Here is a 14393-nt window from a genome sequence, read left to right on the forward strand (position 1 = left end):
TGAAGAATATAACACATGCCTCATGAGCTTAGTTCAACTGTTGTACCCCATCAGATCCACAAATAAGCTTTTTTTACTCCAATGTCTAGAAACAATGTAAATCAACACTGTATAGCCTCAACATGGTTAAAACTATAATGTTGATATCATGGATGGTCGGTCCTTGCATAAAAGGTCTGTCTATGAATTAGAGACCTGTTACATTTCTCCAGACCCATCCATCATCTTATTACCAAAACAGTGTTTTAACTGCAGATTGGTTGATTTATTGTTTTTTTTAAACAGCAACAAAATGGCTGCCCAGAGACTTGGCGTAACTGTTATAAGGTGTTGGCTTGACAGTTGCTGGACCCAGATTTGAGTTCAGCTCAGGGCAACCCCCTGAATTCACTACACTATGAATACAAAGACTGGCCATCCATGATGTCATAATGATAGTTTAACCAGGTTTCTAGCATATATAGTATATTCTAGAATTCATCCAGGATGTCATAATGATAGTTTAACCAGGTTTCTAGCATATATAGTATATTCTAGAATTCATCCATGATGTCATAATGATAGTTTAACCATGTTTCTAGGCTAGATAGTGTATTCTAGAATTCATCCATGATGTCATAATGATAGTTTAACCAGGTTTCTAGGCTATATAGTATATTCTAGAATTCATCCATGATGTCGTAATGATAGTTTAACCAGGTTACTAGGCTATATAGTATATTCTAGAATTCATCCATGATGTCATAATGATAGTTTAACCAGGTTTGTAGGCTATATAGTATATTCTAGAATTCATCCATAATGTCATAATGATTGTTTAACCAGGTTTCTAGGCGGGGGGATATATATATATATATATATATATTAGTATATTCTATAACTGCCAGTGAAGGTTTCCGGGCCATTAATCAGGAATTAACCATTAATCACGTTATTAGAGCTGTTGATAAAAATTGGCTGAATATTACACAATGACTTTTCATGCCATTACATTAAATTCATAGAGAAAGCTATTGTAGAAACCGTAACTCAACACCTAGCGACCTCGTCAAGAAGTTCAGACATCTTGGTGTAACAGTTGTAAGGTGTTGGCTTGACAGTCACTGGACCCAGATTTGAGTTCAGCTCAGGGCAACCCCCTGAATTCACTACACTATGAATACAAAGACTGGCCATCCATGATGTCATAATGATAGTTTAACCAGGTTTCTAGCATATATAGTATATTCTAGAATTCATCCAGGATGTCATAATGATAGTTTAACCAGGTTTCTAGCATATATAGTATATTCTAGAATTCATCCATGATGTCATAATGATAGTTTAACCATGTTTCTAGGCTAGATAGTGTATTCTAGAATTCATCCATGATGTCATAATGATAGTTTAACCAGGTTTCTAGGCTATATAGTATATTCTAGAATTCATCCATGATGTCATAATGATAGTTTAACCAGATTTCTAGGATATATAGTATATTCTATAACTGCCAGTGTAGATTTCCTGTGGAGGCACATTGTTAGAGCTGTTGATAAGTCATTGTATAATATTCAGCCAATTTTTTTTTTCATGCCATTACATTAAAGGCAAGACATACCTAGATTCAATTACATTCATGAATTGGTTTGAAACCTTCGTTTTAAACCCTTCTCAAAGTTGGTGCCTTGACGGATTTGTAAAAAACGATTTGTCATAAAACACTTTTTTATTTATTTAAATGTAACCTTTATTTAACTAGGCAAGTCAGTTTTAAGAACAAATTCTTATTTACAATGACTGCCTACCCAGGACAACGCTGGGCCAATTGTGCGCCGCCCTATGGGACTCCCAATCACGGCCGGTTGTGATACAGCCTGGATTTGAACCAGGGCGCCTCAAGCATGCAGTGTCTTAGACCGCTGCGCCACTCGGGAGCCCCAAAATCATGTTCTAGTGCTGTCCCCAACTAAAATAAATCTTGGTCAACCAAGAGTCATCTGTTCTTTCTACCAATCGCCCCATGTGTTTTAATAAAATCAACTATATGTACGTAACTTTTTTGATTAAATAATTAAGACACACAAGTTACTTGAGGGAGCCAGTCATCAATATAACCTGACCAGAAGAAGAAAAAACTCTAACCGACTGCCGTTTTGCTCCTGACGTTTTCAGTAATAGACTACACCAGCGGTCATCAAACTTTTTCCAGTTGCAGTGCCAATGTATCTTAACCATTTCTAACGATCTGTGTGCCAGTTATGATTTTCATATGCACATTTTTGTGGAAGAGTTTCATTTAATTTATAATATAGTATCTCAAAATCATTGTCTGATTAACCTATATTCTATCTAATTGAAAGTTATACAAATCTACAAGTAACTATTATTGGCAACTATGTAAAAATAGCCGACATAAAGCCAACAAATAAAAACATTGCAGCCTGCAGGTAGAAAATATCCTGATAAAAATAAATATCCTAGAAATCACCTATAAATCAGATCAGAGTTTCCCGCTCAAGTGAGTTCGGGACAGACACAGCTGTCGGCTATTTGTGCAAAGGATAAGAAGTAATCAGGTATTTTGACATTTCCACTGGATCAGAGCATTACATTTTTCCCTTTCATGCCGAGTGGAAATATTTTACGAAAATACTTTGAGGAACTATTGTCGTACGCAATTGATTTTGATTAGACTTTGTTTACTTGCTGTTTGAGGTGAAGAAAAAAATAAATTGAGAAGCTCCACAGCTCATTAGTGGTGGTGCATTAAGACAATCAGAAATACTATCAGACATCCCCAAATGGGCACATTTATAGGCCTACATTTGCACACAGGCCAGGTAGACTAGTCCTACTTCTATATGTGTAACCAGGTAGACTAGGCCTACTTCTATATGTGTAATCAGGTAGACTAGTCCTACTTCTATATGTGTAACCAGGTAGACTAGTCCTACTTCTATATGGGTAACCAGGTAGACTAGTCCTACTTCTATATGGGTAACCAGGTAGACTAGTCCTACTTCTATATGGGTAACCAGGTAGACTAGTCCTACTTCTATATGGGTAATAAGGTGTGTGTCCTTACTCAACATTGACAGGAGTGTTTCAAACAAAAGACAATGAATAAATTGACAACTGACGCATCTTGCGTTGTCAGGTCTGGGTGGTCTGCCAGGGGCCGTTTCATTTAGTATCCGTTTGGGTCGGCATGGGGAATGATTGTATTTCCCCATAGTATGTTGTACCGAAGTTGACCGACTGAAAGGGAGTGTAACTGTATGACTATTGTTGGATTCGGGCTCAACTTTGAACATTGAGATATTAAAGACATGATAGATAAGACACAGAGTATATAAAGGAGTGAGATCTGTAGAAAGACAGAGTGGCTGTGGAATGTGCTGGGTGGACGGGAGGAGATCACAGGATTGCTATGTGGATGGACATCTGTTACTCTTGTCATATGTTTTTTAACTGAGTCATCTTCTAATCCAAGATGGTGTAGCAGTATGACGTGTTTGTTGTAAATGTTATGTTTTTTTGTATATATTGCAATATATTTCAATCTCTTTTTCCATTTTTAAATTAAATATACCTTCCGGCAACCTGCCTCCCCCAATGTGATGCGGATCTGCTATTTTTTAGACCTTATAGCTAGAACCTCCATCAGAAGCTAACCATCAGAAGCTAACCAGCTAATGAGCTACTAGCTATTTAGTCATTGTTAGCCACTACTAGAGGTCTTTACCTTTTTAGCTCAGATACCAGCCACTTTTAGCCTGGATAATACCTGCCAGTCTGCACAGCGCGATATCAACACTGAGCATATTGGACTGTTTTTCTCCACTACATCACTGTATTCCTGCTGTTAGCTCTGGACCATTACACCAGATAATCGCAGCTAGCTAGCTGCCACCGAGTGGCCCAGCCCCATCTCCCGGCCTGCTCAGTGGACCCTATGATCACTCGGCTACACAGCTGATGCCTCCCAGACTCTTCACTAAGACGACTAATAGCCACTACATCACCGGATTCCTGCCGTAAGCTCTGGATCTTTGCACCGGATTGGCTATAGTGGCTAATTCCCTTGTCCCGAAGCTAGCACCAGTTAGCCTCGAGCCAGGCGCATCTCCCAGCTAGCAAACAAAATTACTCCAGCTACAATACCTCTTTTGCCAATTGGCCTGGACCCTTTGTCGACACGGAGCCCCGCCGATCCATCACGACTGGTCTGCCGACGTAATTCCGTCCAATGTGCCCTCACCCGGCCTTTGCCAGACGTCGGTGATGCCCTTGTCCCGAAGCTAGCACCAGTTAGCCTCGAGCCAAGTGCATCTCCCGGCTAGCGTAGTAATGACTACCTAACGGCTTCCCTGTTTCATATATTCCTGTTCACTGGACCCTATGATCACTTGGCTATATAGCTGATGCCTGCTGGACTGTTATTTTATTTTGTTGATCCGTCAGCCCCAGCCTCGAACTCAGGCCCCGTGTGTAGTTAACTGACCCTCTCTGCCCATTCATCGCCATTTTACCTGTTGTTTTTGTCTTAGCTGATTAACTGTGGTCTTACCCGTTGTTGTCTTAGCTAGCTCTCCCAATCAACACTTGCGATTGCTTTTTGCCTCGCTTTATGTCTCTCTAATGTCAATATGCCTTGTATACTGTTGTTTAGGGTAGTTATCATTGTTTTATTTTACTGCGGAGCCCCTCGTCCCACTCAACATGCCTCAGAGAGCTCTTTTGTCCCACCTCCCACATGCAGTGACCTCTGTGGTGGTTCATTTCTTTACTATCAAATGAGGAGAGACAAACTTCACACAAGTCAGAGTTATACTTAAACTATATCTTTAATAATAAGAGCTTTGCAATAGCAATGACTTATCAACGATTCACCATTTTCTAATGATCCGTTGAGAGTGGCAAAACAAAAGTACAAAGATCTTTTATAGCCAAGATACACCCCTTTCAACCTACATGACGAACAACAGATACATTGAATGGTCACAAGGTTAAGATTTGTATGAAAGATATCTATAATACATAGCAGACAGCATCTGCTGTGTCAACAGTTTTCATTGTATAGACCAGTGTCTGTTCCTCCTACTCCAAACTGGAACCGTCTCTTCCTGGTACGGTATAGAATAGAACCATTAACCCATGTTCTCTGGAATGCTCTTTAGGTTTTATCACCCAAAGACATCGTAAATCTCCTCTGTCAGTGTTATCTCATAGAGGCCCATCCTCAGTAGAACACACACACAATAGTTTACAGAATACTCTATTCTGTCGAATAAAACAACAATTATAATGCAATACAAGCATTATAAAATAATCTTGCAATTTCCCTGACACTTCACCTAGCATAACTGGTGCCTCCAGAGATGCAACCTCTCTTATCGTCACTCAATGCCTAGGTTTACCTCCACTGTACCGCACCCTGCCATACCCCTGTCTGTACATTATGCCTTGAATCTATCCTACCACGCCCAGAAATCTGCTCCTTTTATTCTCTGTTCACAACGCACTAGATGACCAATTCTGATAGCCTTTAGCCGTACCCTCATCCTACTCCTCTGTTCCTCGGGTGATGTAGAGGTTAACCCAGGCCCTGTGTGTCCCCAGGCGCTCTCATTTGTTGACTTCTGTAACCGTAAAAGCCTTGGTTTTATGCATGTTAACATCAGAAGCCTCCTCCCTAAGTTTGTTTTACTCACTGCTTTAGCACACTCCGCAAACCTTGATGTCTTTGCCGTGTCTGAATGAATCTCTCCAGAAATGTCTCTCACTGTTGCCGCCTGTTATAGACCCCCCTCAGCTCCCAGCTGTGCCCTGGACACCATATGTGAATTGATTGCCCCCCATCTATCTTCAGAGTTTATTCTGTTAGGTGACCTAAACTGGGATATCCTTAACACCCCAGCCGTCCAACAATCCAAGCTAGATGCCCTCAATCTCACACAAATTATCAAGGAACCCACCAGGTACAACCCTAAATCCGTAAACATGGGCACCCTCGCTGATATTATCCTGACCAACTTGCCCTCCAAATACACCTCTGCTGTTTTCAATCATGATCTCAGCGATCACTGCCTCATTGCCTGCATCCGTTATGGGTCCGTGGTCAAACGATCACCACTCATCAATGTCAAACGCTCCCTAAAACACTTCTGCAAGCAGGCATTTCTAATCGACCTGGCCCGAGTCTCCTGGAAGGATATTGACCTCATCCCGTCAGTAGAGGATGCCTGGTTATTCTTTAATTATAATTTCCTCACCACCTTAAATAAGCATGCCCCTTTCAAAAAATGTAGAACTAAGAACAGATATAGTCCTTGGTTCACTCCAGACCTGACTGCCCTCAACCAGCACAAAAACATCCTGTGGCATACTGCACTAACAGCTCCCCACCCCCCGCAGCTACTTCCCCAAGCCTCCCCAGCTTCTCCTTCACCCAAATCCAGATAGCTGATGTTCTGAAAGAGTTGCAAAACCTGGACCTGTACAAATCAGCTGAGCTTGACAATCTGGACCCTCTCTTTCTAAAATTATCCACCGCCATTGTGGAAACCCCTATTACTAGTCTGTTCAACTTCTCTTTCGTATCGTCCGAGATTCCTAAAGATTGGAACGCTTCCGCGGTCATCCCTCTCTTCAAAGGGGGTGACACTCTAGACCCAAACTGTTACAGACCTATATCCCTGCCTTTCTAAAGTCTTCGAAAGTCAAGTTAACAAACAGATCACTGACCATTTTGAATCCCACCGTACCTCCTCCGCTGTGCAATCCAGTTTCCGAGCTGGTCACGGGTGCAGCTCAGCCACGTTCAAGGCACTAAACGTACAGTGAGTGAAAAAAGTATTTGATCCCCAGCTGATTTTGTACGTTTGCCCACTGACAAAGAAGTGATCAGTCTATAATTGTAATGGTATGTTTGTTTTGAATAACAACCAAAAAATCCAGAAAGAAAGCATGTCAAAAATGTAGTACAAGGATTTGCATTTTAATGAGGGAAATAAGTATTTGACCCCTCTGCAAAACATGACTTAGTACTTGGTGGCAAAACCCTTGTTGGCAATCACAGAGGTCAGACGTTTCTTGTAGTTGGCCACCAGGTTTGCACACATCTCAGGAGGGATTTTGTCCCACTCCTCTTTGCAGATCTTCTCCAAGTCATTAAGGTTTCGAGGCTGACGTTTGGCAACTCGAACCTTCAGCTCCCTCCACAGATTTTCTATGGGATTAAGGTCTGGAGACTGGCTAGGCCACTCCAGGAACTTAATGTGCTTCTTCTTGAGCCACTCCTTTGTTGCCTTGGCCGTGTGTTTTGGGTCATTGTCATGCTGGAATACCCATCCACAACCCATTTTCAATGCCCTGGCTGAGGGAAGGAGGTTCTCACCCAAGATTTGACGGTACATGGCCCCGTCTATCGTCCCTTTGATGCGGTGAAGTTGTCCTGTCCCCTTAGCAGAAAAACACCCCCAAAGCATAATGTTTCCACCTCCATGTTTGAATGTGGAGATGGTGTTCTTGGAGTCATAGGCAGCATTCCTCCTCCTCCAAACACGGCGAGTTGAGTTGATGCCAAAGAGCTCCATTTTGGTCTCATCTGACCACAACATTTTCACCCAGTTGTCCTCTGAATCATTCAGATGTTCATTGGCAAACTTCAGATGGGCATGTATATGTGCTTTCTTGAGCAGGGGGACCTTGCGGGCACTGCAGGATTTCAGTCCTTCACGGCATAGTGTGTTACCAATTGTTTTCTTGGTGACTATGGTCCCAGCTGCCTTGAGATCATTGACAAGATCCTCCCGTGTAGTTCTGGGCTGATTCCTCACCGTTCTCATGATCATTGCAACTCCACGAGGTGAGATCTTGCATGGAGCCCCAGGCCGAGTGAAATTGACAGTTATTTTGTGTTACTTCCATTTGCGAATAATCGCACCAACTGTTGTCACCATCTCACCAAGCTGCTTGGCGATAGTCTTGTAGCCCATTCCAGCCTTGTCTACAATCTTGTCCCTGACATCATTGGAGAGCTCTTTGGTCTTGGCCATGGTGGAGAGTTTGGAATCTGATTGATTGATTGATTGCTTCTGTGGACAGGTGTCTTTTATACAGGTAACAAGCGGAGATTAGGAGCACTCCCTTTAACCTCTATGGGCTAGGTGGGACGCAAGCCCACCCCTTAAAACATATTGGAACGAGAGTACCCAAACATGCACTCGCGCGCCAGAGTAGTATTGGCCATCCGCTTATGACCAACGTTCCAAGTCTCTTGTTCGGTCAGTTTTCACAGTAGAAGACTCAAACCACTTTGCAAAGACTGGTGACATCTAGTGGATGGCGTAGGAAGTGCTCAATGATTAATAAGTCCCTGTGTGTTTCAATGGCATAGGCTTAAAAGTAATTCAACACATCAGGTATCCACTTCCTGTCAGAATTTGTCTCAGGGTTTTGACTGCCATATGAGTTCTGTTATACTTACAGACACCATTCAAACAGTTTTAGAAAATTCAGAGTGTTTTCTATCCAAATCTGTTAATACAGTGCATATCCTAACTTCTGAGTTGGTGTAGGAGGCAGTTAAAAATGGGCACATTTTTTTTCAAAATTCTCAATACTGCCCCCTAGCCCCAACAGGTTTTAAGATTGTGCTCCTAATCTCAGCTCGTTACCTGTATAAAAGACATCTGGGAGCCAGAAATCTTTCTGATTGAGAATGGGTCAAATACTTATTTCCCTTATTAAAATGCAAATCAATTTATAACATTTTTGACGTGTTTTTCAGGATTTTTTTGTTTTTATTCTATCTCACTGTTCAAATAAACCTACCATTAAAATTATAGACTGATATTTTCTTTGTCAGTGGGCAAACGTACAAAATCAGAAGGGGATCAAATACTTTTTTCCCTCACTGTATCATAAACGCCATCGATAAAAGACAGTACTGTGCAGCCGTCTTCATCAACCTGGCCAAGGCTTTCAACTCTGGCAATCACCCTATTCTTATGGGCAGACTCAAATAGCCTTGGTTTCTCAAATGACTGACTCGCCTGGTTCACCAACTACTTCTCAGACAGAGTTCAGTGTGTCAAATCGGAGGGCCTGTTGTCCGGACCTCTGGCAGTCTCTATGGAGCTACCACAGGGTTCAATTCTCGGAACGACTCTTTTCTCTGTTCAACGATGTTGCTCTTGCTGCGGGTGATTCCTTGATCCACCTCTACGCAGACGACACCATTCTGTATACATCTGGCCCTTCTTTGGACACTGTGTTAACAAACCTCCAAACGAGCTTCAATGCCATACAACACTCAATCTGTGGCCTCCAACTGCTCTTAAATGCTAGTAAAACTAAATGTATGCTCTTCAACCTGTCGCTGCCCGCACCCGCCCGTCCAGCATCACTACTCTGGACGGTTTTAACTTAGAATATGTGGACACCTATAAATACCTAGGTGTCTGGCTAGACTGTAAACTCTCCTTCCAGACTAATATTAAGCATTTCCAATCCAAAATTAAATCTAGAACCGGCTTCCTATTTCGCAACAAAGCCTCCTTCACTCACGCTGCCAAACATACCCTCGTAAAACTGACTATCCTACCGATCCTTGACTTTGGCGATGTAATTTTCAAAATAGCCTCCAACACTCTACTCAGCAAACTGGATGCGGGCTATCACAGTGCCATCCGTTTTGTCACCAAAGCCCCATATACTACCCACCACTGCGACCTGTATGCTCTCGTCGGCTGGCCCTCGCTACATATTCGTCGCCAAACCCACTGGCTCCAGGTCATCTGTAAGTCTATGCTAGGCCGCCGTCACTCAGCTCACTGGTCACCATAGCAACACCCACCCATAGCACGCATATCTCACTGGTCATCCCCAAAGCCAACACCTACTTTGGCCGCCTTTCCTTCCAGTTCTCTGCTGCCAATCACTGGAACGAATTGCAAAAATCGCTGAAGTTGGAGACATATATCTCCCTCACTAACTTTAAACATCAGCTATCTGAGCAGCTTACCGATCGCTGCAGCTGTTCACAGCCCATCTGTAAATAGTCCATCCAACTGCCTACCTCATCCCCACGTTTTTATTTACTTTTTTGCTCTTTTGCACAACAGTATTTCTACTTGCACATCATCATCTGCACATCTATCACTCCAGGTTTCATTTGTTAAATTGTAATTACTTCGCTACTATGGCCTATTTATTGCCTTACCTCCTTGCTACATTTGCACACACTGTATATACATTTTTCTGTTGTGTTATTGACTGTACATTTGTTTTTCCCAAAAATCTCAAATGTGTAACTCTGTTGTTTTTTTGTCGCACTGCTTTGCTTTATCTTGGCCAGGTCACAGTTGTAAATGAGAACTTGTTCTCAACTGGCCCACCTGGTTAAATAAAGGTTATTTAATGCAATGCACTCATAAGCAACCTGGAAATGGAGGTTACTCCCCTGAGTTTTCCCCCATTCACATTCAGAATACATTGTGAAAACTAAAATCTTTGCTCACCATTTTTGCTCCAGGCAGATATACTACATCCATAACTATCGGTTTCCTCATTAGTGGGGAGGAGTTTCTGCAATCAAATTGCCCTCGTGCTGCAATTTTAGCAAACACAGAAAGGGGCCATTATTGGAGACCAAAAGTCGTCTGGCACACTGCTTAGGATTTGAACAACATGAATAACTTATTTCTAGCCTACAATCATCGATGTTACTACTAATGTGAAAACAAGACAAAATATGACTATTCTTGCTCATTTTAAGACAATTGTCAAAAATAATTAACATTCATTACAGACGTCAATTGTTGTATAACATCATGGCTACGCTGTTGGCATCACCTTTTACAATGGATTACCGCTGTTGTGGGCCTTTAATCATCTGTCTGACTTTGTTGTTCACACAGGAGAGATACGGGACTATCGTGGATCCTCTGGGGAGCCTCAACAACCTCGTGATGCTGAAGAGGCAGAGAAGAGTCTCTCCAGATCAGAACACCTCAAGAAACACCTGCAGAGATCCACAGGGAAGAGAACTCACTGCTGCTCTGACTGTGGGAAGAGATTCACCTCATCAGGCATTAAAATTCATCAGAGAACACACACAGGAGAGAAACCTTATAGCTGTGATCAATGTGGGAAGAGTTTTACAGACTCTAGCGGTCTGACTAAACACCAGAGAATACACACAGGAGAGAAACCTTATAGCTGTGATCAATGTGGGAAGAGTTTTCGTGGATCTGGCCACCTGGTATCACACCAGAGAACACACACAGGAGAGAAATCTTATCGCTGTGGTCAATGTGGGAAGAGTTTTGGTCAATCTGGAGAGCTGACAGTGCACCGGAGAACACACACAGGAGAAAAACCTTATAGCTGTGGTCAATGTGGGATGAGTTTTCGTCAATCTGGAGAGCTGACAGTGCACCGGAGAACACACACAGGAGAAAAACCTTATAGCTGTGGTCAATGTGGGATGAGTTTTTGTCAATCTGGAGAGCTGACAGTGCACCGGAGAACACACACAGGAGAGAAACCTTACAGCTGTGATCAATGTGGGAAGAGTTTTGGTCAATCTGGAGACCTGACAGTGCACCAGAGAATACACACAGGAGAGAAACCTTATAGCTGTGATCAATGTGGGAAGAGTTTTGATCGGTCTGGAGCGCTGACAGTGCACCAGAGAACACACACAGGAGAGAAACCTTACAGCTGTGATCAATGTGGGAAGAGTTTTCCTACATCTGGCTCTCTGACTCTACACCAGAGAACACACACAGGAGAGAAACCTTATAGCTGTGATCAATGTGGGAAGAGTTTTGGTCAATCTGGCCATCTGGTATCACACCAGATAACACACACAGGAGAGAAATCTTATAGCTGTGGTCAATGTGGGAAGAGTTTTGCTGCATCTAGAACTCTGACTCAACACCAGAGAACACACACAGGAGAGAAACCTTATAGCTGTGATCAATGTGGGAAGAGTTTTGGTCAATCTGGCCATCTGGTATCACACCAGAGAACACACACAGGAGAGAAATCTTATAGCTGTGATCAGTGTGACAAGAGATACTTTGATAAAAGATCTCTGATCAAACATCAGGAAATACATGAAGGAGTTGTTTCATGGCATCAATGAAAAAATGTAATATGATTATTGTAGCAGATGTTTGTGTACATAGCACATTTTATGTTTAGGTTTTCAATATATCCTAAACTGTTTCTGCATATTGGTTATTGATTTAGACACGTTAAAACTTAGTTTTGACATTGGGGATATCCCACCTAGCAAAATGTCAATGAAGAGCTGTTGAAAATAAGACGATGCAACCAAATATTTCATTTTTACTGTTCATGTAACATTTAGTAATCATTATTTATGCAACCAACTGACAATTTTTTTTTACAATTATATTAACATTGTTTCCCTGCTTTTAGAATATCAGGGTTCATTCTCAGATGTGCCAACCCAAATGTACTAGAGCATGACATTGGGGACTGGGCCCTGATCCAACAACATGCCTATCTAGTGAACCCTGAAAAGAGAGAAACTCTGCAGTGAGGTGAAAAGGTACTACGGATAATGCAGGAGTTTCCTCTTGAAATCAGACATGTCCGTGGTAAGGACAACGTGCTGTCTCAAGGGTGGGCAGTCAAAAAGTTTTGTGTTTTGCCAGTGAGTTACCAAGATCACAATTTATTATGACTGCACGTTTTTCCGTGTTGGAGATGAGTTTTATTTGGGCTCGTTCCAAAGGGACGAGAGTTCTAGAAGCTAGTGGGATTTAGAAAGAGGAGAGTTCTAGAAGCTAGTTAGTTTTAGGAAGACTAGAGTTCTAGAAGCTAGTGAGTTTTAGGAAGACGAGAGTTCTAGAAGCTAATTAGTTTTAGGAAGACGAGAGTTCTAGAAGCTAGTGAGTTTTAGGAAGATGAGAGTTCTAGAAGCTAGTGAGTTTTAGGATTCTATAGAAAGAAAAAGGACAAAAGATACGATTGTATATTATTATTTAGAAATACGTGTTTTTTCTTCTTTTTAATTGTTGACAACCAGTAGACACCATGTTTATATTGGTGAAGGTGAAGTATTGTAGTTGATTATATTGGGAAATTAAGTTGTTTTCTGTTGGTGGCGAGCAAACTTGTCCAACAAAAATGTAGGATATATTTGTTGTCTTAATGGGGAAGGTGTTACAGGCTTTGGTTTTTCCATTTATGTTTTGAGGTTGGACTTTAGCACGTCTAGCTCGTTAGCACGTAGGACGCACTGATTGGTGTCACCTCGTTAGTCAGTATGTGTTACACCTGTGCTGGCTTGTCCATCTCGTTAGTGGGAAGGTGTTTCACCTGAGCTGGTCCAGGTTCTATTTAAGAGTGTCTGGCCCAGTGCTCCAGTTGTCTTGATACATGTGGAGAGTCAACACCTTTAGTTGCGCTACCTTTTTGGTTTGCTTCCTGTCTTTAAGTTTGGTGTGGGTTTTTCTTTTGTTTGCCTCTTCTTGGGCAGATTTATTGGGTCTCATGGTGGGTTTCTTTTATGTGCCAGTTGTTGTTACTAGTCAACTTCCAGTGGACACCCCCATAGTGTCTTTCAGAACCCCTCCTAAAAACAAGTTATATTTTGGGTTGGATATTGCATCATATTGTTGATATTTTAATCAATGGCATTTCCTTACAATGCTCATTAGTCTTTCAGTTGTTATTATTGTTTTTTATCCTCATATTTGTGTACTAAATATTTCTGATTATTTTCATAGTTTTTTTCTGTGAAGCCATTGTGTTGCATCCATGTCTGACATGTGCTGTATAAATAAAGCTTGATTTGATTTGAACATATTGTAAAACAAATTAACCCAATGACTGACCAATCAACAAACTCTTGGTCCACCTTAGTATGAAAAACTGTATCAATCCCACTTTTCCAGCCTGCTGAAGGCATGGTGGAGTGGTAAACACCACCCCCGGCTCTACCAGGGGCTTGAGGTGGTCTCCCACAGCTCTGATTATGTCATGTTCTGTGGCCTTGCTGTTCCATTTCTGACTGTCCCTGCAACACAGAAAGAAACACATTTAGTCATATTATATAAAACACTCAAAGTAATGGATATGGAGCATCTTTGGCCTCAGTTACACCTGGCACCTAAATGTGACTTCTGTCATCCGATCACTCCAAGCTGCATTAGGTTCAGATCTACCAGGATGGGCCTTTGACAGTCTGGATGCAGTCAGGCCACCGAATATCCATAAGCAATGTAAAGAGATGGGGTGAATGAGTGGGGAAAAGTACATTTGACACAAATTACCTTCAAAATATCAATGAACAAATGTGTGCCTGAGGGGAAATTAACTTTCATACAGCCAAAAGGGATGAGAAATTACACCAATATCAGTGGACAATT

General features: G+C 41.8%; 1 protein-coding gene across 1 annotated transcript; it reads left to right on the top strand.

The window, feature by feature from the left end:
- Positions 1 to 292: 292 nt before the first annotated feature.
- On the top strand, positions 293 to 12046 carry LOC115186475 (zinc finger protein 180-like; the record flags this gene model as incomplete). Its single annotated transcript, XM_029746099.1, has 3 exons — positions 293 to 313; positions 11093 to 11248; positions 11330 to 12046. Coding segments are annotated over exons 1-3 (894 nt in total), but the record flags the coding sequence as incomplete, so codon positions are not given.
- Between the last annotated feature and the right edge of the window lie 2347 nt (positions 12047 to 14393).

This window comes from Salmo trutta, unplaced genomic scaffold (genome assembly GCF_901001165.1).
Source record: "Salmo trutta unplaced genomic scaffold, fSalTru1.1, whole genome shotgun sequence".
Taxonomy (NCBI): Eukaryota; Metazoa; Chordata; class Actinopteri; order Salmoniformes; family Salmonidae; genus Salmo; species Salmo trutta.